The sequence below is a fragment of the Thalia democratica genome, chromosome 4 (assembly GCF_965202585.1).
Source record: "Thalia democratica chromosome 4, ktThaDemo2.hap1.1, whole genome shotgun sequence".
NCBI lineage: Eukaryota > Metazoa > Chordata > Thaliacea > Salpida > Salpidae > Thalia > Thalia democratica.
Genome location: NC_139168.1, coordinates 30,349,902 through 30,371,548, shown reverse-complemented (window position 1 = coordinate 30,371,548; position 21,647 = coordinate 30,349,902). Strand labels below are relative to the sequence as shown.

Here is a 21,647-nt window from a genome sequence, read left to right as displayed (position 1 = left end):
ATTGACTAAACCACTGAGAAAAATTAGATGCTTCATACCTTGAAAAAAATTGTATTTCAATTATATTTTAGAACTCTTAGTTTATGACAAATTTGGTTAATTTACACCAATTTACTCATTGAAGATATTTGGACCTGGTACTTGATAAAAAAAAATAGTCATCAAAGATAAGAATTTTCTGTGAAAGTAACCTAAAAAAAAAAATGTGTTAAGTGAAGCAAAGTATTGCACAACACAAGTCAAATATTTGAAACGGGGTTTCACTGGTTATCAGTATTTTTCAGTAATTTTATATTTCTAAATGTTAACAGTTTTAAACGAGTAAGAAGATAGCATGATGATTCAGGAATTTAAAGTTTGGAAGTTTTTTAGAAATTCTTGAATGATGTCATCATGCTAACTTCACACTCGTTTTAAATGGTTATGTTTATCTGAAATTAATTTTTCTTCTATCTAGGGACAATTTAAATGTAGACTAACTTGTTTCAGATGTATTTTTAAACTTTTCTAGTTCCTACAATATTGAATGTAAATTACATCAGCAATCCAGTTATCTTATGTCTTTTAAATTCCTATAAAACTGAAAATATTGAAAAATAAATTTAAAAAAAACCTAAATTATCTAAGTGAGCATTTTATGTGGTAAGATTAAAAATGGTCTATTTTAATGTCAAAAAAAAACTATTTTTATTGTATATATTTTTAACTAAATGGTTACATGAAATTATCTATAATTTATGTTTTTTAATGTCAATTAAATTAAAAAATTTTATATCGAATCTTCAAAACAGTTTTTCTCATAAGTTTAGTGCAGAAGCATACTCAAAAAAAAGGCAATGGCTAATCTAGTTTTCTCAAGTAATTTAAAAAACAGTATCCGCTAGCTGGCGCTATTTAGGGTTACCCTTAATAATAATTATAATATCTAAACCCTTATATATATACTTAATATAATAAACCTAAACTTCAAACAACAAGAAAAAACCGGCAACTGCAGGAAATAAAAATGCCCGTTAAACAATAATTGCCTATCAAAAAATATAATCCAGCAAGTAACTATAAAAACAAAAGATATAACAAAATTTTACGTAGGTTCAACAAACACAACATTTAAGAACTGATATAGCAACCATAAAGCAAGCTTTACTAACAAATTAAAAAGGCACAATGCCGAATTATCGAACTATATTTGGGAGTTTAAAGACGCAAAAAAAAAATAATTTATATTGACTATAATTTAAAATGGGAAATACTCTGCAGAACCAAAACTAAACCGAAAAACAATAAAACATGCCATTTATGTTGCTTGAAAAAGTACGAGATTGAAAAAATTAAAAAAAGATTTATCATTAAATAAAAGAAAAGAAAGGCAGCAACCCTGCCTCTATAATCAAAACATGTATTTTAAAAGAACAAAAATCAATAAATAATAACAAAAAAATAACAACAAAATAAATCCAAAAACAAGAACAAACAAAGCAAAAATAAGTTAACTTGTACATAATTTGTTTTTAAAATAGGCTAACTAAAATTATTCAATTTTAGTTTAAACGTCACAAATGTGTTTTTTTTTGTGTGATTTTTTAAAAATCTTACTTTGTTCTTTATTTCGTTCTGAGGAGATGCACAAAGCATTGAAACTAAGTAAACGAATTGAAAATTAGTTGTTTTTTATATTATAAATACTTTTTATAATATTTTTAAAAACTACATTGATGAGATAAAAAATTGAATTATTTCATTTGTTGTCCTATTTCTTTTAGTCTACTAATGGTTTGTTTTAAGTTTATTAAAACCTTTAAAACTTCTGTTTTAAGCCCTACTTTTACTATCTAAGCCCTGTTTTTACTATTTACATTTATTATTGTGAATAGTGAGTTTTGATATAAGTGAAATATACAAACTGAGGGTTAGAATCCGTCCCCTGTTTTATTGCCTTTATATTTTAATTTTATATGTTTTTATTATTTTTAATTAGTCTAGAGAGATGGACAAATTTAAAAAAGCTTGTATGAAGTTTGGTTTTATATATGCAAATTAGCAAAAGTATGTCAAAAAAGTCAGCTATAAGAATTGCAACCCTGTTTAAAAATGTTTAAGTTTTTTTAGGGCCATAGACATTTGAATTGTTTTGTTTTAAACTGCAAACAATGTTTTCAAAAACCATGGCCATACTATAAATCAATGCAAATTTTTAGAAAAATTGATATTGCTCTTATATGTGTGGCCTAATCAAAGAGTCTCTGAGTTGAGTCTTAAATGCATTTATATATCTTTCAAACTTCAGCTTAGTCTGAGTAGAACATTGGAAGATCAAAGCCCACAAAAAAAACCTCTTAATATTAATCTACTAACTAATATTAATCTAGTATTAACTTTTTATATATTTTATGAAATCTATATTTTTTTATAATAAAGTCAGTTTTATCAAGGTTATCCTATAGACAGGGTGGTCACTAAACCACGAGGCTGAAGTTTGATAGACATTTAAATATAAGATTTTTAACACATTCAATTTTTTTACTTACAGTCATTACGGCACTTTAATACCGCTCGTACTTACATTAGAACAATGAAACTCTAGAACCTTGTTCCACTTGCGTAGAACTACGTCATCAAAAAAAAATTAACTTTCTACTATAAAAAATAAAATAGTTATGGTACGCCGAAAAATATCGAATTTATTAACAAAAAAATAGAAGAAGCTTAGTAAACATCGTTTAAAACCGGTCATACTTACATTAGAACAATGAAACTCTAGAACCTTGTTCCATGTGCGTAGAACTACGTCATCAAAAAAAAAATAACTTTCTACTATAAAAAATAAAATAGTTATGGTACGCCGAAAAATATCGAATTTATTATTAAAAAAATAGAAGAAGCTTAGTAAACATCGTTTAAAACCGGTCATACTTACATTAGAACAATGAAACTCTAGAACCTTGTTCCATGTGCGTAGAACTACGTCATCAAAAAAAAAAATTAACTTTCTACTACAAAAAATAAAATAGTTATGGTACGCCGAAAAATATCGAATTTATTATTAAAAAAAAAGAAGAAGCTTAGTAAACATCGTTTAAAACCGCTCATACTTACATTAGAACAATGAAACTCTAGAACCTTGTTCCATGTGCGTAGAACTACGTCATCAAAAAAAAATAACTTTCTACTATAAAAAATAAAATAGTTATGGTACGCCGAAAAATATCGAATTTATTAACAAAAAAATAGAAGAAGCTTAGTAAACATCGTTTAAAACCGCTCATACTTACATTAGAACAATGAAACTCTAGAACCTTGTTCCATGTGCGTAGAACTACGTCATCAAAAAAAAATTAACTTTCTAATATAAAAAATAAAATAGTTATGGTACGCCGAAAAATATCGAATTTATTAACAAAAAAATAGAAGAAGCTTAGTAAACATCGTTTAAAACCGGTCATACTTACATTAGAACAATGAAACTCTAGAACCTTGTTCCATGTGCGTAGAACTACGTCATCAAAAAAAAATTAACTTTCTACTATAAAAAATAAAATAGTTATGGTACGCCGAAAAATATCGAATTCATTCTTAAATAAATAGACGAAGCTTAGTAAACATCGTTTAAAACCGCAGCGTTTATACAGCAGCGTCTTAAATTTTGCAACATTACATCAATAATTTCTTGTCTTCACTTTATTTTCTCCTTATGTTAACTTGCATCAGTAAAAAACTTGACCTTGCGAGCTTTCTCGTTAACGCTTGGATGAACATGGATTGTAACTCAAATATTTCGTCAAATCTAACAGTAATCAAGTTCAACTTGATACCCTGTTACAGAAAATTTAGATTTTCAAACATTGAATTGATAAAGATCTTATGATAATTATTAATTAATTTTAAATTTAATTTTTTTTAATTGATTAATTTTGAAGTACTGTTGCACACTCAGAGTACTCGGAAACTCAAGAATTTTTTATATGTCAGAAAATATTATGAAAAGTAAGGAAGTCTCAGGAAACTTAGTGTATATTGTATATTTTTTTACAAACTCAGGGCAATTATTATATTTTAATACAGTTCCAAGCTATTTTTTGGAATTTTAAAAGATCTAAGTTTAGTTTTTTATAGATTTTGTATTAGCTTTTGGCATAGTTTAATATTAATTTTAGAATCAGTTTAATTTAAAAACTTAACAATTGCCGGTGATGAAAAGTTTTTTTATTTCTTCTATCAATATGAAAAATCTCAGGGCATTTTAAGGTCATTCAGGGCAGCTTTAGGTCAATAGGGCATTTATTTGACTTAAAGAGTGGATATTCTGTAATTTCAAAAGTACCAGTATAATGTTTATAAATAAAAAATTTTACTTTTATTAAATTAAATTTGTTTATATTTATTTGAGGACAGAAATTTTTATCTTATCAGGGTTGCCACTTTACCTGGAAACCTGGAAAAACCTGGAATAACTCGGAATTCGACAATTTAAGCTAAAATAACCTGGAAAATAACCGGTTTTAAATATAGTTTACTAAGCTTCGTCTATTTTTTCAATAATAAATTCGATATTTTTCGGCGTACCATAACTATTTTATTTTTTATAGTAAAAGTTAATTTTTTTTTGATGACGTAGTTCTACGCACATGGAACAAGGTTCTAGAGTTTTATTGTTCTAATGTAAGTATGACCGGTTTTAAACGATGTTTACTAAGCTTCTTCTATTTTTTTGTTAATAAATTCGATATTTTTCGGCGTACCATAACTATTTTATTTTTTATAGTAGAAAGTTAATTTTTTTTTGATGACGTAGTTCTACGCACATGGAACAAGGTTCTAGAGTTTCATTGTTCTAATGTAAGTATGAGCGGTTTTAAACGATGTTTACTAAGCTTCTTCTATTTTTTTGTTAATAAATTCGATATTTTTCGGCGTACCATAACTATTTTATTTTTTATAGTAGAAAGTTAATTTTTTTTGATGACGTAGTTCTACGCACATGGAACTAGGTTCTAGAGTTTCATTGTTCTAATGTAAGTATGAGCGGTTTTAAACGATGTTTACTAAGCTTCTTCTTTTTTTTTAGTAATAAATTCGATATTTTTCGGCGTACCATAACTATTTTATTTTTTGTAGTAGAAAGTTAATTTTTTTTTTTGATGACGTAGTTCTACGCACATGGAACAAGGTTCTAGAGTTTCATTGTTCTAATGTAAGTATGAGCGGTTTTAAACAATGTTTACTAAGCTTCTTCTTTTTTTTTAATAATAAATTCGATATTTTTCGGCGTACCATAACTATTTTATTTTTTGTAGTAGAAAGTTTTTTTTTTTTTTTGATGACGTAGTTCTACGCACATGGAACAAGGTTCTAGAGTTTCATTGTTCTAATGTAAGTATGAGCGGTTTTAAACGATGTTTACTAAGCTTCTTCTATTTTTTTGTTAATAAATTCGATATTTTTCGGCGTACCATAACTATTTTATTTTTTATAGTAGAAAGTTAATTTTTTTTTGATGACGTAGTTCTACGCACATGGAACAAGGTTCTAGAGTTTCATTGTTCTAATGTAAGTACGAGCGGTATTAAAGTGCCGTAATGACTGTAAGTAAAAAAATTGAATGTGTTAAAAATCTTATATTTAAATGTCTATCAAACTTCAGCCTCGTCACTAAACCTGGTACTTTAGAAACTTTGAAAAAAGTTTGGAATTTTAAACAAAAATTACTTAAAAACCAGGAATTATAAACAACTTTTACAAGTAAGTAGTAAAATTTTGAATTGACACAAAAAAGAAAACATGAAAATATTTTTTTTTTTGCCATCATCCAGTTTTTCACTATTGAAAACACATTTAAAGTAGCTTTAGAGTATTTTTTCAATGCTGTTATACTTTTTAGCATTGTTTTTAATTTAAACTTAAAATTATTAACTTTTTTACTTTTAAACTTGAAATAAACCCCAAATATGTGTAATTTTAATTTTTTTTATTTATTTTTTTTTATGGTAAAAAAACATCAGTCTCAAACTTTGAAAAACCTGGAAGAAATTTCTCAAAAACCAGTACCCAGTAGTAAAATACAGAAAAATATAATGCGCACAGTTACCAACCACACTCTCAGGATAGTTTGAAACTTTTTTTCAGATTGTTAGAAAAACTCTGGGTGACTCAGGCTTGTTAACAGTTTACAAAAAAAAACACAGACTTCTTTTGTTTTTCAGAAATCTCATGATAGTATCTATGACTTAAATTCATTTTTTTCTTTAAGATATTTTTTTGGTAAAAATTTAACATCTTTTGTTACTATAATTTAAAAAAAAAGGTAATTTCCTAGGATGATTTCGCACCAATATCAAAGCAAAAATATTTCAACTTTCTAATTTTACATCTGATAAGACAAGTATAAAATTGAATTATAGGGAACACGATTACTCAAATTTGGACAATAAACTTTTTTTAAATATTTTTTATCAGTAATTTTCTTTTAAGTAATTAATTTTTTAATTGTCTTTTTTATAATATTTTTTATTGGTTTATTACTTTACTATCACTGCTACCCTTAACCCTTATTCTCAATCGGTAGTTTTTTTTTTTTGATTTTTAATTAATTTACCTTTCAGTTTAATTTTGTAAAATAATTTCTATTAGTGATTTTTATCTTAACTATAAACTTTTTTTAAATATTTTTTATCAGTAATTTTCTTTTAAGTAATTAATTTTTTAATTGTCTTTTTTATAATATTTTTTATTGGTTTATTACTTTACTATCACTGCTACCCTTAACCCTTATTCTCAATCGGTAGTTTTTTTTTTTGATTTTTAATTAATTTACCTTTCAGTTTAATTTTGTAAAATAATTTCTATTAGTGATTTTTATCTTAACTATCACTTTTACCCTTAAGCCTTACCCTCAATCGGTAGCTTTTTTTAATCAAAAATTCATTTTATTTAACTTAAGTTCTCAATGATTAAGGTAAAGTTTAGATTTAGAGCTTTTCAACTCTATACTTATCTTATCAGAATGTAAAATTAGAAAGTATAAAATATTTTGGCTTTGATATTAGTGCGAAATCATCCTAGGAAATTACCAAAAAAATAATCATTCTTGATTAACAAAGCTTTCTTCAGTTTTTGGCTCTTGTTGCTTTACTCATAAAAAGAAAGCCAACCCTGATCTGACTGTTAATATTGCAATTAGAAATATGATTATAAGTATTTGAAATAATTGAGCTAATTATAATTAATGGTTTAATAAATAAAGTATTTTTTATAATATTGCATCAAATTGACTATAAATTTATAAAAAGTTATACTGCTTAGAAGCATTTAGATCAGAGTGTATGACAGGGCTGCCACACACCCAGGATACTCAGGGAAACTTTGCATATTTTAAGTTCTAGAAAATCTCAGGATATTTTCAATTTTTTTAGACTTAAGATGACAATAGGGCAGTTTTGATTTTTTATAATATCTCAGGATATTTTTTAGGTTTTTAATAAGTATCAGGGCAGATTTTTTTCTAAATTTTGAATGAGAACAAGTTGATCCAGTTTCAATATGTTGTTGTTTTATATAACCAATTTTGTTTAAGAACATGGTTAAATTCTTCTTAAAAATTTGTTTAGCATTGTGGCTAGTTTTTCACTATTCTTAGAAATAACATTCAGTTTTTGTTTTAAATTTGAAATTAATGTTCAATATGAATAAAGTTTATATAAAACAGTAACAGTTTAGAAATATAACAGTTTAACTATGCATTAAATTATGCATACTAGATAGTCTTAACCATTACTTTAGAAATTTTTTTCATCTGTTCCATTTTATTAGGTTGTTTTTAAGGCAATAAAGTAAAAAAAATCAACTAAAGAAAAAAAAAGAATAGATTCTTCCACTGAAAATAATTGTTGTGCTGGTTTCCTACTGAATTGGATAACTGTTTTTTTGTTAAAAAAGTTTTAGCTTTTTTGAATATAATTAAAACCATTAAAAATTTTTGTGTTTTTTAGTATTTTTAATAATCTATTAATTAGAATAAAGAGAGTTGTCAAAAAACTTAAAAATACCTAAAATTTTACAGTTAGGCAAAAAAAATTGGAACTTAAACCAATTGTTACATGTTAAATTGTGAAATTAATATGAAATAAGAAGAGTGTAAAATATACACAAAAATATTTTCTCTTACTTAAAGTTCTCTTATTATAAACACATTTAATTAAAGTAGGTCTACAATATCTTTTTAATATTATTGTATCATTAAAACAATTGTTTACCTTAAATTTAACTTTATACAAAAAATGAACAAAAAAAAGTTTACTTTCAAAAACCTAGAAGAATTTTTCAAAAAACCTTAATCAACCTTGAACTAATTATTAACTTTAAAAGAACAGTTCTAAAAATGAAACTATTTAGTAAATTAGTATAAGTCATTCAATAAGTTGAATTAATTGTAGGTAACAAAGCCATGAGTTAAAGCTTTGATTTAAAATTAATTTAGGATAAAATGAGCATTATACAACCAATTATGGTTAAAATATTCAAATTTAAATTATGATAAGTAAGTATGTTAAGATGAGTTTGGTAAACAGTACTATAACAGAGTGGTAACTGGTTTATTACAAACTTCTTAAAGGTATTTTAAATAAAAAATTTTCTGTTACTTTATAGAGGAAAATAAAGTTTAAGGTAAAAGTTGTTTTTAATTGACCTAAATCACTAATTTACTGAAAAGATACTGTTGTGCTACTTTAAACTTTTTTTATAATAAATAAAACTTTGAGTAACATTCAGGTTTTTTAATTTTATATTATTGTCATTTCTCATTTAATCTAAACTTCATACTTATACATATAATAGTTGTTTAAAGTTCTAGATTTTTCACTATTTTTTTTTACAAGTCTATTAGTTCTGATTCTTATATTTATTAAATGTTATTAGTATTTCAATACTAATTACCTATTATAATAATTTGTATACCCTATCCCATCTGTACACAGGACTGCCATGGTATCCTGGAATCCTGAAAAAAACTGGAATTTGAAATTTATGCTAAAAAACCTGGAGTTTCAAAAAAAGAACATAGAATTTTAAACAACTTTTACATATTAAGAAGTAAAATTTAAAATTGCACAAAGAATCTACCATATAATTTTTTTTTTATCATCAACAATCTTTTTTATTTACAAACACATTTGAATAGCTTTACAATATCTTTACAATGTTATATTCTTAGGTTTAAACAAAAATAGACTCAAAAACGTGTACTTTTAAAAACCTAGAAGAAATTTCTCAAAAAGGTTTGGCAACCCTGTGTACAAAATATTTTATTTTAAAAGAAAAGGAGAAAGTGATAAAAAAGTTTTATTGAATTCATTAGTTATTATACTTAAATATTTAACTAGTTGAACTTTTTCTTTCATAGTTTTATAAACTAAAAGAATAAAGGTTTTTGAAATATTTAAGTGGGATATAAAACAAACGTGTTTATTTTTTGGCTCATTTGAAAACTACTCGATAATTTTTAAAGTATTTTGTAAAATTAAGGCTATATACGTATCAAAATATTACTAGTTATTATCACTTGTAAATAGTTTTTTTCCTTATTTTTATTTTAACATTATTATTTTGTTCTTTTGCTACTATGATTTAGATACTTATTCAACTTTACATAGTAGTAAGTTTTTAAGTTTTACTACTTGATTGTTTTAATCACTTACTCAAGCTAGTTTTTAGCCACTCATGTTTTAAAGAGTAGTAATAGAGAATTGTTTTATATCAATAGTTACAAACTTTATTTACTAATTCCAGTACTTTAATTTAGTCAAGTACTTTAAATTTTTTATTTTTTTTGTAATTTTACATTTTTATAAAAATATTTTTAGCTTCATGAAAAAAGTAGTTCTACTTAACATTTGTTTTTTTTGATATAAATAAAAACCCTATTTAAGCCTTACCTGCCGTTTTAAACTAAATTTGTTTAACTTTTTTTTTCGCGTTTTAATATTATTTAGTGCTTTATTTTAGGACTATTGTCCACCATTTCAAACCTCTGTGCAGCTAGATAACATGACCCTGACAAATTCCTAACTTAAGCTAATTTAGATACTCTTTCTGTCATTGTTTTGTTTATACTAAACACAAAGCTTTTTAGAAATTTATAAAGTAAAAAAATGGTAGCTATTGCTCAAAAAGAAACTCCAAACATTGCAGAAGTTGGAAAAGTTCTTAACAACAAAGATGAAGTTTTGTCAAAGAGATTCAGAGCTCTTTTTATGCTCAGGTATTTTGATACAGTTGCAGATTCTAATGGCGTATTTTAATATAGTAAAACTTATGTAAACTAAAATAAAATAACTTGTATAATCATTTTAAAGTTCTGAACTTTGTAAAGCATTGTTATATATATTGAAACTATTTAATTGTTTGTACAGTTTTGATCAATTAAGTAACTTTTAAATTAAAGCCACAGAGGAGCTTTACTTGGTTTTTACAAGATTCTTTTATAAGTTATTATCTCACCTACTTTGTAACTATTAAATTTTCATAAAATTAAAAACAGCCTTAGAAAATTATTTAACTTAAGTAGTGAGCTCTAAATGTATAATGAAATTTAAAAAGACAAAAAAAAATTTAAGTTTTTACATCTTCTATGACTTTTCATTGGTTTTGTCTAAATTTCCAAGTTTTTAAAAAAGAGGACATTTTTGGGAGTGTTCACATAGTTTTCTTTTTTATTATTTATAAGTGGAACTAGGATTTTCAAAATTTCAAATCTATAAGTAAAAAATAAACAGAACTAGAAAAAAAAAATGCAAAAAAAAAATTATTATAAAAAATTTTGTGTGTATGCTTGTATGTAAACTACTTGATCTCAAAATAAATTGAAAGTTTTTGTTTTACTAAAAGTGAATTATAACTTTTGTAGCACCTACATTACATTTATAGCTTTCACAAAGAAACTATAATAATTTTAAAAGTGCAGTGACTTTGATATTGTCTTAACAATAAAATTAATATGTAAACAAATATAATAGCTACTTCAATTTTAGGTGTTTTCAAAAAAATAATTATTTTTGGTTTTAAACTAAAAACTTGGATATAAGCCTAGGTATATATTATTTAACCTTTACCCTATTATATGCAGATATACCCTATTAATACTACTATATACCTTTAATAAATATTACTAAAAAGGATAATTAAATAGATAAAATATTTAATGAATAGTAAAACACTTTTGTATTGAAGCAAAAAAAGTTATTATTTCTTTAATGATTTGGACAGGAATTCTTAATATAATAAAGTTTGTCTATAAATGAATATTAAAATGTAGTTTTATTTGAGTAAAACAAATTTATAAACACTTAGATTTATTATGGTGTATACTATACACTAAATCAGCGTTTCCCAAACTCATTTACTAAATTGCCCCCTTTTCATAAATTTGAAAAAAATTTCCCCCCATGATTTTATAAAGCATTTTTTTTTCTTGAGTACGCACTTTTGAGCCAAAAAAATTCTATTTGAAATGTAATTTAGTCTGATACTTCTTACACACGCACTTTAATTTACTGGGCTTGAAAAAATAATTTAAATTTTTTTTCTTATAAACCCAGTAAAGTATTAACATACTTAAATATTAAAAAGCCTTTTGTAATCTGTAACCAATTCTGTTTAAATATGAATTGTTTTAAAACCAATGAAACTTATAGGCTAGTTGTGGACAAATTTTGTAGTCAGCAAGTCATTTTACTAAAAAATCCTTTCTAGTGTCAACTTGTTAAAAAAATATACATCTAGGCTGCGTAATTTAAGAAACTAGCATATATGAAAATAAAAAAACTTGAGCAAAATTGTAATAAATTAATTTACTATTATTGTGGTCTAGGAAGTACTATTGTGAACTGAAAACTAAATTGAAAACGTATTTCTAAGTATTAAGTATCATAAAGCTTAATTTTAATTGTTTTGCACAAGTAGTTTTCAAGTTACTTAGCGGGCCGACATTTGACTGGATCTGGACCGTAGATTACCCATAGAAAATCTTAACTGATATCTGACATTATAATATTCTCTTATATAACAAATTTCGGACATTTAGAAGTGAATGCTAAGTAAATTATATGAAGTTGCACAATATAGTTGAAATATTTTATAAATAGACATATTCTAAAATTACTTCATAATAAATTAAAAAACTACAAAAGAATGAACAGTTTATTTTACACATAATGAAATAAATATTACAACACCATTGCTGATCTATTTTTAGGAAGTTTGACCAACTGGTTGATTATCTCACATGAAAAGTGGTTTTATGAATAGCTTCTGTTAATGTAGAAAAAATATTAATTTCAGTGCTAAAAGACATTATAAGCAAGTTAATTGTAACGTTAAATATTTAATTTTTAACTGTTTAAACTATATGTTTCATAGTAGAATACCATAAAACAGTATTTGACTTGGAATAACCTTTAAAAAGCTAAATCTTAATCCTAACAATATTTTATTTTCTTTATTTAAGTTAAAACAAATAAAAATAAAGGTTTTACAGTTAGTTTTGTAAACAGAAAGTAATCAATTAAAACAAATTATATTAGATTAAAATTTTGTTTTGTAACTGTAGCAGTCTTTTCGATGGCTTATTTAATTCTGTTCAAAAATAATTTATTTTTTTTAGCTATCAACCCATAATAATTTAACAGAGGAAAAAAGTGATAAAAATAAAAGCTTAAAAAGGTTGAAATATTAAATTACACAACACAATTTAATTGTCAAAGTATTTTGAGTTAAAATAAAACAAAAAACAGTTGTACTAACAGTATAAAATTCCTTAATATACAGATTTTTTATCAATAACAAATCAAATTAGAAATTAAAACTGACTTTAAGGGCATAGGCGGGGGGGGGGTAAACACCCTTTTTTGGTTTTTGATCTTATTTTATTTAGTTTTTACTAAGCTGCAAAATGATTTTTACAGATTAAAAAAATTCAAAATAGTTTTTGAGATATAGCCGGTCAAAGTCAGAGGCAACAATAAGATCCTTATGGGAGGCGCAAACTAAAACGGCAAAAATAGACTATTTCACTAAAAATCTATCTTCTCCTACATTTTTTAAGATAACTTCCTAAAATTTTCAGGAAATGTTCCTTCATATAATTAGAAAATTCTGTCGGAAGGAATTTTTAAAAAATTAAAAAATAAAAATTTTATTTAAAAAATAAACAAAAAAAACAGTTTTTTTTTTGTTTTTTTGTTATAAAACTTTTATTTTTTAATTTTTTTTTAAATCTGTTCCGACAGAATTTTTTAAATATTGCAAGGAACATTTCCTGAAAATTTGAGGTAGTTTCTCAAAAAACGTAGGAGAAGATAGATTTTTAGTGATTTCTAGTTATTTGCTGTTTTAGTTTGCGCCTCCCATAAAGATCCTATTGTTGCCTCTGACTTTGACCGGCTATATCTCAAAAATTATTATGAATTTTTTTAATCTGTAAAAAGCATCTTGTAGCTTAGTAAAAACTATATGAAATAAGATCAAAAACCAAAAAAGGGTGTTTACCCCCCTATGCCCTTAAGAATCTTTAAAGTGAAATAGTTAAAGTCAATTTAAATAGACACCTCAAATCTATACTCTTTTAAAGCCAAAAAAAATTTAATGGTTTACAATATTTTTTTACTCATACAGATTTTACAAGTAATAAAATATGTTAAATAAATATCTTTAAAACAAATATTTTACTCACTATGCTATGAAAACTTTTAGTGTAATGTAAAACGACAAATATAAACTACAAAGATAACAAAGTCAAAACATAACTATTAATAACTTTAAAACACAGTATAAATATAGTATACAACACTCAATAAATACAAGAGACTTCCGCTTGAATTTGCACTTTGAACAAAATCAAAAAGTGCAAATTCAAAATTGCATTACTATTTTTTTTACAAAATTGCAAATTACAATATGGTATAATGCAACAATGTTATGAATAAACGTTAAATCCACTAAAACATAAAATAAACATTCATTAAAAATAATGATATATATAAGCTATTAGGTATAATAAATAATTTGTTTTATTAATACTTAGTTAGTTATATACTTTACTTAATTAAGTTTCAGATATTATAAATTTGCCTTTTTTTTTTTTGGTAAAAAGTGCTAACTCAAGAGGAAGTCTACCGTATTTAATATTCATTAGGCATTAAGCAAACCTGTTGTAGAATAAATAACTTAATAAAATTGTTATTAGAAAAAGAGTACTTAAATACCATATAAACCAGCTTAAATAAGAAATCTTTTAAAAAATCAACTAAAATTGAAGACCTTACAGAAAATAATGTCTGCTACTGAAGTCTAATCTAATGTGAAGGATGAGCTTCATGACTGCTTGCAAATTTTTCATATCTGGTTCTAAATCAGTCAAATAAAGCCTCAAGTCACCTACTTTTCAAATATCTAGATTATATCCTTTGCTCAAGAAGTTTTTAACTGAACTGTAAGCTTTGTCAACAACAAAGCTAGAAGGAAATGCTATAAACAATAATCTAACTTCCTCCCAAATGATTAGATACTTTAACCTTAGTTTTTGTTGAGTCCAAGAGCTTTCATATCGTTTTTTGGATAAATTTACTTTAAGTTCAAGGTCAGTTTGTAAGTCTGAGAAAGTTTCCTGTAAGTCAACGTTTAATTCAATAAGATCTGCTTCGAATGGATCCATAATTCACTTAGGTACGTTTAATTGAAAAACGTTAGTAAACTGTTTATCAATATCATATTTAAGCTGTTCCAGATGAAATGAAAATACTTCTACTTCACCTTTACTTATTTGAAGTTTTTAAGCTTTCCAAACTTGCAAACTGTGAAAACTGATTATTTTTGAAACTTTTTACATACAGTTCAAGTTGGTTTATGAAATTAGTTGTCTTACTTTTGACTTTTACAAGATTCAAGTTTTTACCTTGTAAAGTTTTGTTCAGATTGTTGATCTTACTATATAAGTCTGACATGTAAGCAATTTCTATTTTTCTTTTAATAAGATTGTCTGCCAGTACCTTTTCCTTTTGAGAAATAAAATCAATGATATAATTAAAAACAGCCAAAAACTTTCTAAACAGTTTCCTTTTGATGATCATTTCACACCTGTATACATTATCAACTCATCAAAATTCTCATCATTGTCATTGCACAGCTGTTTAAACAGTAAATTTTGCTTTGTAAAGCATGCCTTTTTATATTGTTGACAGCTTTTATCACAAAATTTAATGAGTCTTTTAAAGGACGCTTAAATTTTTTGCAACTAAATGTTGGCAATGTATAGCGCAATAAATAGTAAATATATCAGGGTTTATCTCTTTGTAATATGTGATTAATTCACGATACTTTTCTATCATAGACGGGGCACCATCTGTTACAATTCCTATAAGATGTTTTGAATGTATTTCATTTACTTCAAAATATTTTTTTATTTTTCAAACACAAACCTTCCTGTGCTTTGCGTTTCTATTAGTTGGGAGAACGCTAGTTCTTTGTATGTTGTATCATCAACTATTAAACGCACGCAAACAAGAAAAATACATTTATTTTCCGGCAAAGTTGACTCGTCTACCTGCATCAAAAAAAAAATTGCACATCACTCGAACTAAGTTTTGTTCAACACATTCTGACATTTAATCTATACGTCTTTTAACAGTGTTGTTGCTTAAAGGAATAGAACGTAAAACATTACTGATGTTTTTATAGCGAATGAATTTTTCCAGAACTGTTTTTAAGATAGGAATAAACACTTTTTTTCCAAAATGGTGTGAGCTAGTCCTTGTATAGAAACTATGAGAGACAGATAATAAGAAGCTAATTGTCCATTATCAATGCTACGTGTAGATTTCTTGAACATGTTTGTGATTTTATACTGTATTATTTTCTCATCTCGACGTTTCCAGAAAAACTCTACATTCTTATCTACATGTTCGGAATGAAACCTATACTTTACGTAAACAAGTGTCAAATAGTTAATGGCAAGCTAAAATTAGTAAAATAACAAGATAGAAAGTAAAAATTTTATGACTGCTAAAAACTATAAAATCGCCCCCTTACTAGCTATCGCCCCCCCCCTTTCGCCCCTTTACTAAATTACGCCCCCCGACTTATTAAAATCGCCCCAGGGGGGCGATATCGCCCACTTTGGGAAACCCTGTACTAAATAAACAAATAATAAACTTCATATTTTTCTTATTTATTTTGTACTAAGAATAAATTAAAATAAATAGTAATCCTTATATGATAAAGTTTGCCAATAAATTGTTTAAATAAGTAATTTTGATTAAAATAAATGCTGAATCAGATTTATAAACACATAAACATTAAATTACGATGCACACTATACACTAAATAAACAACTATTTTTTAACCTTCACAGATTTCTTATATATGTTGAACATTAAAATAAAAAAAAAAAAAAATAAACAGGAATCTTGGTGGAAATGACGCAATAGACGAGATCTGCAGATGCCTGGTCGACCCGAGCGACCTTCTGAACCACGAACTCGCCTACTGCCTCGGACAGATGCAAGACACCAGGGCTCTTCCCAAGCTCATGTCAATACTGGAAGACAAATCAGTGGCTCCAATTACTAGGTTTGCATTGCTTTGTTGTTGAAACTTGTGTCTGTTTTTTTAACATACTTATAGAAAGTTTCCTTAAAGATAACTTTTTGTTTTTTAAGGCATACATCAATAATTAATTTAGTCTATTAGCTTGTTGAAAATAGAATCTTGATTTTATGTTTTGATGTAAATTTTTATAGAAATTTATTAAATTAACACTGTTTGTACATGAATTACTAAATTAGCGGTTTGAACAGATTTAACGAAGGAATCAATTCATGATAAAGATTAATATATTGTTACAAATATTTGAAACAGTTTCAGACAGTTACTGCTGAACAAATTATAAATTGTGATTCTTGTTCAAATATATTTTTCTTTAATGAGGAACAAAGTTTGTTGTTCAGATCAGCAGTGAAGCTTAGTAACTGTTTGAATTTTCTAATATATATTTTTAGTACATTCTTTATATCACACTTTCAACTTTTATATTTAATATCATTTAAATTTTTGAACATCATTTAAAGGCATGAGTCCGCAGAAGCAATTGCAGCGATTGGATGCGAAGATAGTTTGCAGGTACTGCAAAAGTATTGCAAAGATGCTGCAATCGAGGTTGCAGAAACTTGTCAGCTTGCAGTAGCAAGACTCCAGTGGAACATGCAAAAAGGTTTCTTTATTTAGATTCTCTAAGATATTAATTTGTAAAAGTATCATATAAATGGCTTTTATTTTAGTAACCAAAACTAAAGAAAAGGCTGTAAAAATACTTATGATTTTTGTTTTATATTTAACTTAAATATTTTTATTTATGGTTTAATAGCTTATATAAACAATGTTTAAAGATAACATGTGACGTAAGCACTAAATAGTTCATAAATTTTTCTTTTCGTCATAAAAATACCTAGAGTATTTTTAGTTCAGATGTTTTTTATATATATTATTGATTTTTGTACTTAAAGCAAGTAGTCTTGGAAACTAAAAAAAATATTAAAAAATAAATATTGTCGTTATTTAAAAGTTGCACCAATCTGGTATGTTTTAAATCACTTAGTAAAAAATTAAATGCTTTAATCAGGAGGGTAAAAGTCAAAAAATCATAAAACCTTGAGTTTGACAATTTAGGCTAAAAAACCTGGGAAAACCTGGAATTTGAGAAAATTTGAAAAAAAAAACTGGAAAACCTGGAATTTTTAAAATGTCAAGTAGTAAAATTTCGATTTGACTCAAAAAATCTATCATATAAATTAATACTTTTTGTCTTAATCAAAAATTTTTTATTAAAAAACACATTTAAATTAGCTTTCGAGTATCTTTTCACTGATTTAATATTATTAAACACAGTTTTTTACCTTAAACTTAACTTTACACTGAAAATAAACCCAAAAATGTGTATTTTTAAAAACCTGGAAAATTTTTTCAAAAAACGAGTGGCAACCTTGTCCTAGCAAGTAGTCTTGAAAACTGAAAAAAAATTAGCAGTATTATTAGGAAGTAATTTTTTTTCATATAAAAGTTGTACCAATCTGGTTTGCTACAAATTACTTGGTTAAAAACTTAACACTCCAATAATTCATTACTTAAAATATTCTTATCAGGAGTAAAGGAGGTCAACAAGAAGTTTGACTGCGTCGACCCAGCCCCGACACTTGGTGACGCCAGCAAGAAGTCAGTGGAAGAATTGGAATCGGTTCTTCTGGACCAGAAACTGGAGTTGTTCGAAAGGTACAGGGCCATGTTTCAGCTCAGGGACATGATGACCGACGAGGCGGCCGTGGTCCTGGCCAAGGGGCTCAAGTGTCCGTCATCAGCGCTGTTCAGACACGAAATCGGATTCGTGTTGGGTGAGAAGTTTAATTAGTATGTATAAAAGAAAGTCTTAATACTATTATTGCTTACTTAAATGAAATAAAAAATCGAAATTTTTAGTTTTTATTAACAAGTTAAGGTATAGAATAGGATTTTTTTAGGTGAGAGTGTTTGTATGTTTTATTTAAAAAAAAAAATATAAAAGAACCATATTATAAATACTTCAAACTAAAAATATCCTCAAACTTTATTGGACTAGCAAATCAATTTGGTTGGGTATAAAATTCAAATCAACACAGTACAGTTCAATATTAATATTGAATATTCTCTTCCATTAAACAATGTTAAAAGTAATCTACCTAATGTATCGCACATGCATCAACAATCAAAATCTTGTAGGTCAAATGCAGCTCGGCGTCGTCGCGCCCCAGCTGATCGCTTGCGTTCGCGACCGCGGTGAATCCCCCATGGTGAGGCACGAGTGCGCGGAGGCGTTGGGCAGCATCGCGACGGAGGAGTGCGTGGGCGTGCTGAAGGAGTTCAGCGGCGAGGGGGAGGAGAGGGTTGTGAGGGAGAGCTGCGTGGTGGCGCTGGACATGATCGAGTACGAGAACGGCGAGCAGTTCCACTACGCTTTGAACGAAGAGTAAAATTTGTTGTAGATTCTTTTTAAACTTTAAGGTTGTTTTTTGCACTAAAAACCGCTACTCATGAAAATGGGTTGAATTTATATTGTTAGGGTAGTTTAGATACTAATTAAAGACTTTTTTGAAATGAATAAAAAAAAGTTTAAAGATAAGCTATTGTATTAAAAAATATCAAATTAAAGAAAAGTTGGTAGTTTCTTTTTTTTTTAAGTAACTATGTATGGATTTTTAAAACGTTACCAAGTAAACTTAATTTTGAAAAAACTTTTTTTTAATAGTTAGGTTTAATTATACTTTATATTTAGCCTTTTTATGTTTTTGATTAAAATAGTTAATATTTAGAGACTTATTAAAAATTTTAATGAGCTAGTTTTAAAAAACACTTAAAGCTCTACTTATACCTTTCAAGTTTAATGATTTGTAACTATAAATTTATTTTAACTCTTAGTAATTTTTGCTTAAAACTAATTGTACGTATTTGAGTGATTTTTTTTATCTTCACTTATTATTTCTCTTTTTATTTTTGGGCCACCTAGGAAATTTTATTTATTATTTTTAGTAACTTTTCGCACTTATATTTTACAAATGTCTTAATAAATTGTATTACGATTAAATGTTCTTATTTTTATTATAAACTCGTTTAGATAAATTTTTCATGTGGTATTTTTATTTATCATATAAACGCATCAGTTAAGAAAAAAATAATTTGTTTATAAAAGGTTTATCTCTAGCTTTTAATTTAAATTAATTTTCATAAATCACAGGCCAATTTGTCTAAAAAAAACGTCTCTTGCTGGCTGCAGTTGTTTTAAAATAATTGTACAAATAAATATAAGACTATTAAATAAGCCAAACATGTGATAAAACGAACAATAAAAAAGCACTAGTAAAGATAGATTATTAAATTAAACGCATAATTGTAAACTTTCACCATTAGTTTTTTTTTATATTGTAAAAAAAGTTTGTTTTCTGCTGAAAAGTTCTTCGCGGGCCTTATTGATTATTTTACCTGTTTTACAAACTTTACCAAGTTTTTTTTTTTTTGTTTTTTTTATGGTTTTTACTGTGTAATAATTTTGTGCATGCATTTTATTTAATTCATAACATTAAATCTACATTTATTATTTACACAATAGCAAAATTTGATACTAATACTATAAAGTAAACATTTCAATATACTGAATGTATTGTTTTATATTTACGGCTGCCTTTACTACAGCTTTATAAATTATATTATTTATTTATAGTTTGCATCGACCATACACTTACACTATTATTGTCGTTGAAATTTATATTCTACCAAAATTCATCTAATTTTTTTCTGTTAATACTCATTTTTTGACTGTTAAAGCTTGGCAAACAGAAGTAAAATTTTAAACTTTGTATGAGTGCATAAAACCAAAGTTAAAGCTAACAAATTGTTAGTAGAACTGTAAATACAATATATTTAAAAGAAAAAAAAATTTAAAGTATATAAATCTAATTTAGGTGGACAAAAACATTGACTAGTTTTGTAACAAAACAATTAACTTTTTAATTGGACTTTCGTTTAAATACATTTAAATAATAACTTTAATAAGGGATAGTTTCCTTATTACGTCCAGAGTTATCAAAGATTAAAAACATAATCAATTCGGAAAATTAATTGTGAGGAGAGTATATTAAAAACTTTTATATCAGTCATAAATTTAATCTAATTTAGATATAAACAGCTCCAGAAAACACTAACTTTTTTTTTTTAATATAGTTATTTCAGTAACAGTGAAAAAACCCGTTTCAACCAGAAAATTAAACTATATTTTACGATTCGGATCATTTAGGTGAAGATATTTGGGGGACGCTGGTATTTAACAAGATGAACTAAAAAACCTTAATAAAGCTTATGAATAAAATTTGTGACAATATCTTAAAACATGAAGTGTTTATTGTATAAAATCTATAATTCGCTCGTTTATCACAAATTGTTTTCAAAACATAAAAACCTAACTTTTCTAATCATAAATTAGACAACGTACTTTTATTCTTTTACCAAAATAGAAATCAGAATACGTTTTAGCTTTAGTTTAGAATTTTTTTTAAAGTATTGGTGCAAAACCCGTTTTTTTCAGAATTTTAACTGTAGCATCGATTTAAGCTTTATAAATCTAATAAAAACCGCAATGAAATACATTTAAATTTTATATGATGTTCAAACAACTTTTTATAATGCCTTTAAAACACTTGAAAAATGTTGTCATTTTAAATCTCCACATCTTAATTTAACATTTTAAAAACATTAATTAACAGCTTATTTCTGTGTCTTTACCAATATATTTCAAAAATATCTGCTGTAAGCTATTTTTTTTATCTTAAATTAGTAGTTGTATAACAAATAAGTTTTTGTTTATGAGTATAGTTTATAAACATAATGCTATCAAATAAAAATAGTTTTTGCTGAAGAAAAAATATCTTGTTCAACCTTTCATTTTGTCTGACTATAGTGCGAAAATAGTACATTTATTTCATTTTTTGATGAGAATGATTTAAGTTTGATAAAATTTATTATTCTGTTCGAATTATGTTTTAAATTATACAATTATTATAGTTTATTTAGTGATAAAAAAG

At 25.9% G+C, this 21,647-nt stretch overlaps 1 protein-coding gene across 1 annotated transcript; it reads left to right on the top strand.

Moving 5' to 3' along the window:
• Positions 1-10,116: 10,116 nt before the first annotated feature.
• LOC145834073 (deoxyhypusine hydroxylase-like) lies at positions 10,117-19,569 on the top strand. Its single transcript, XM_082941406.1, has 5 exons — positions 10,117-10,255; positions 16,450-16,617; positions 17,115-17,257; positions 18,186-18,431; positions 18,796-19,569. Exons 1-5 carry the CDS (start codon positions 10,146-10,148, stop codon positions 19,044-19,046), a joined length of 918 nt encoding a protein of 305 aa, XP_082797532.1. The 5' UTR covers positions 10,117-10,145; the 3' UTR covers positions 19,047-19,569.
• Positions 19,570-21,647: the final 2,078 nt, after the last annotated feature.

What these genes read in the sequence shown, in the direction of transcription:
- LOC145834073 (XM_082941406.1), top strand. Translation starts at nt 10,146, where the DNA reads ATGGTAGCTATTGCTCAAAAAGAAACTCCAAACATTGCAGAAGTTGGA. An exon ending in AGAGCTCTTTTTATGCTCAG is followed by an intron (nt 10,256 to 16,449) that starts GTATTTTGATAC and finishes AAAAATAAACAG; the next exon opens with GAATCTTGGTGGAAATGACG. An exon ending in TCAGTGGCTCCAATTACTAG is followed by an intron (nt 16,618 to 17,114) that starts GTTTGCATTGCT and finishes CATCATTTAAAG; the next exon opens with GCATGAGTCCGCAGAAGCAA.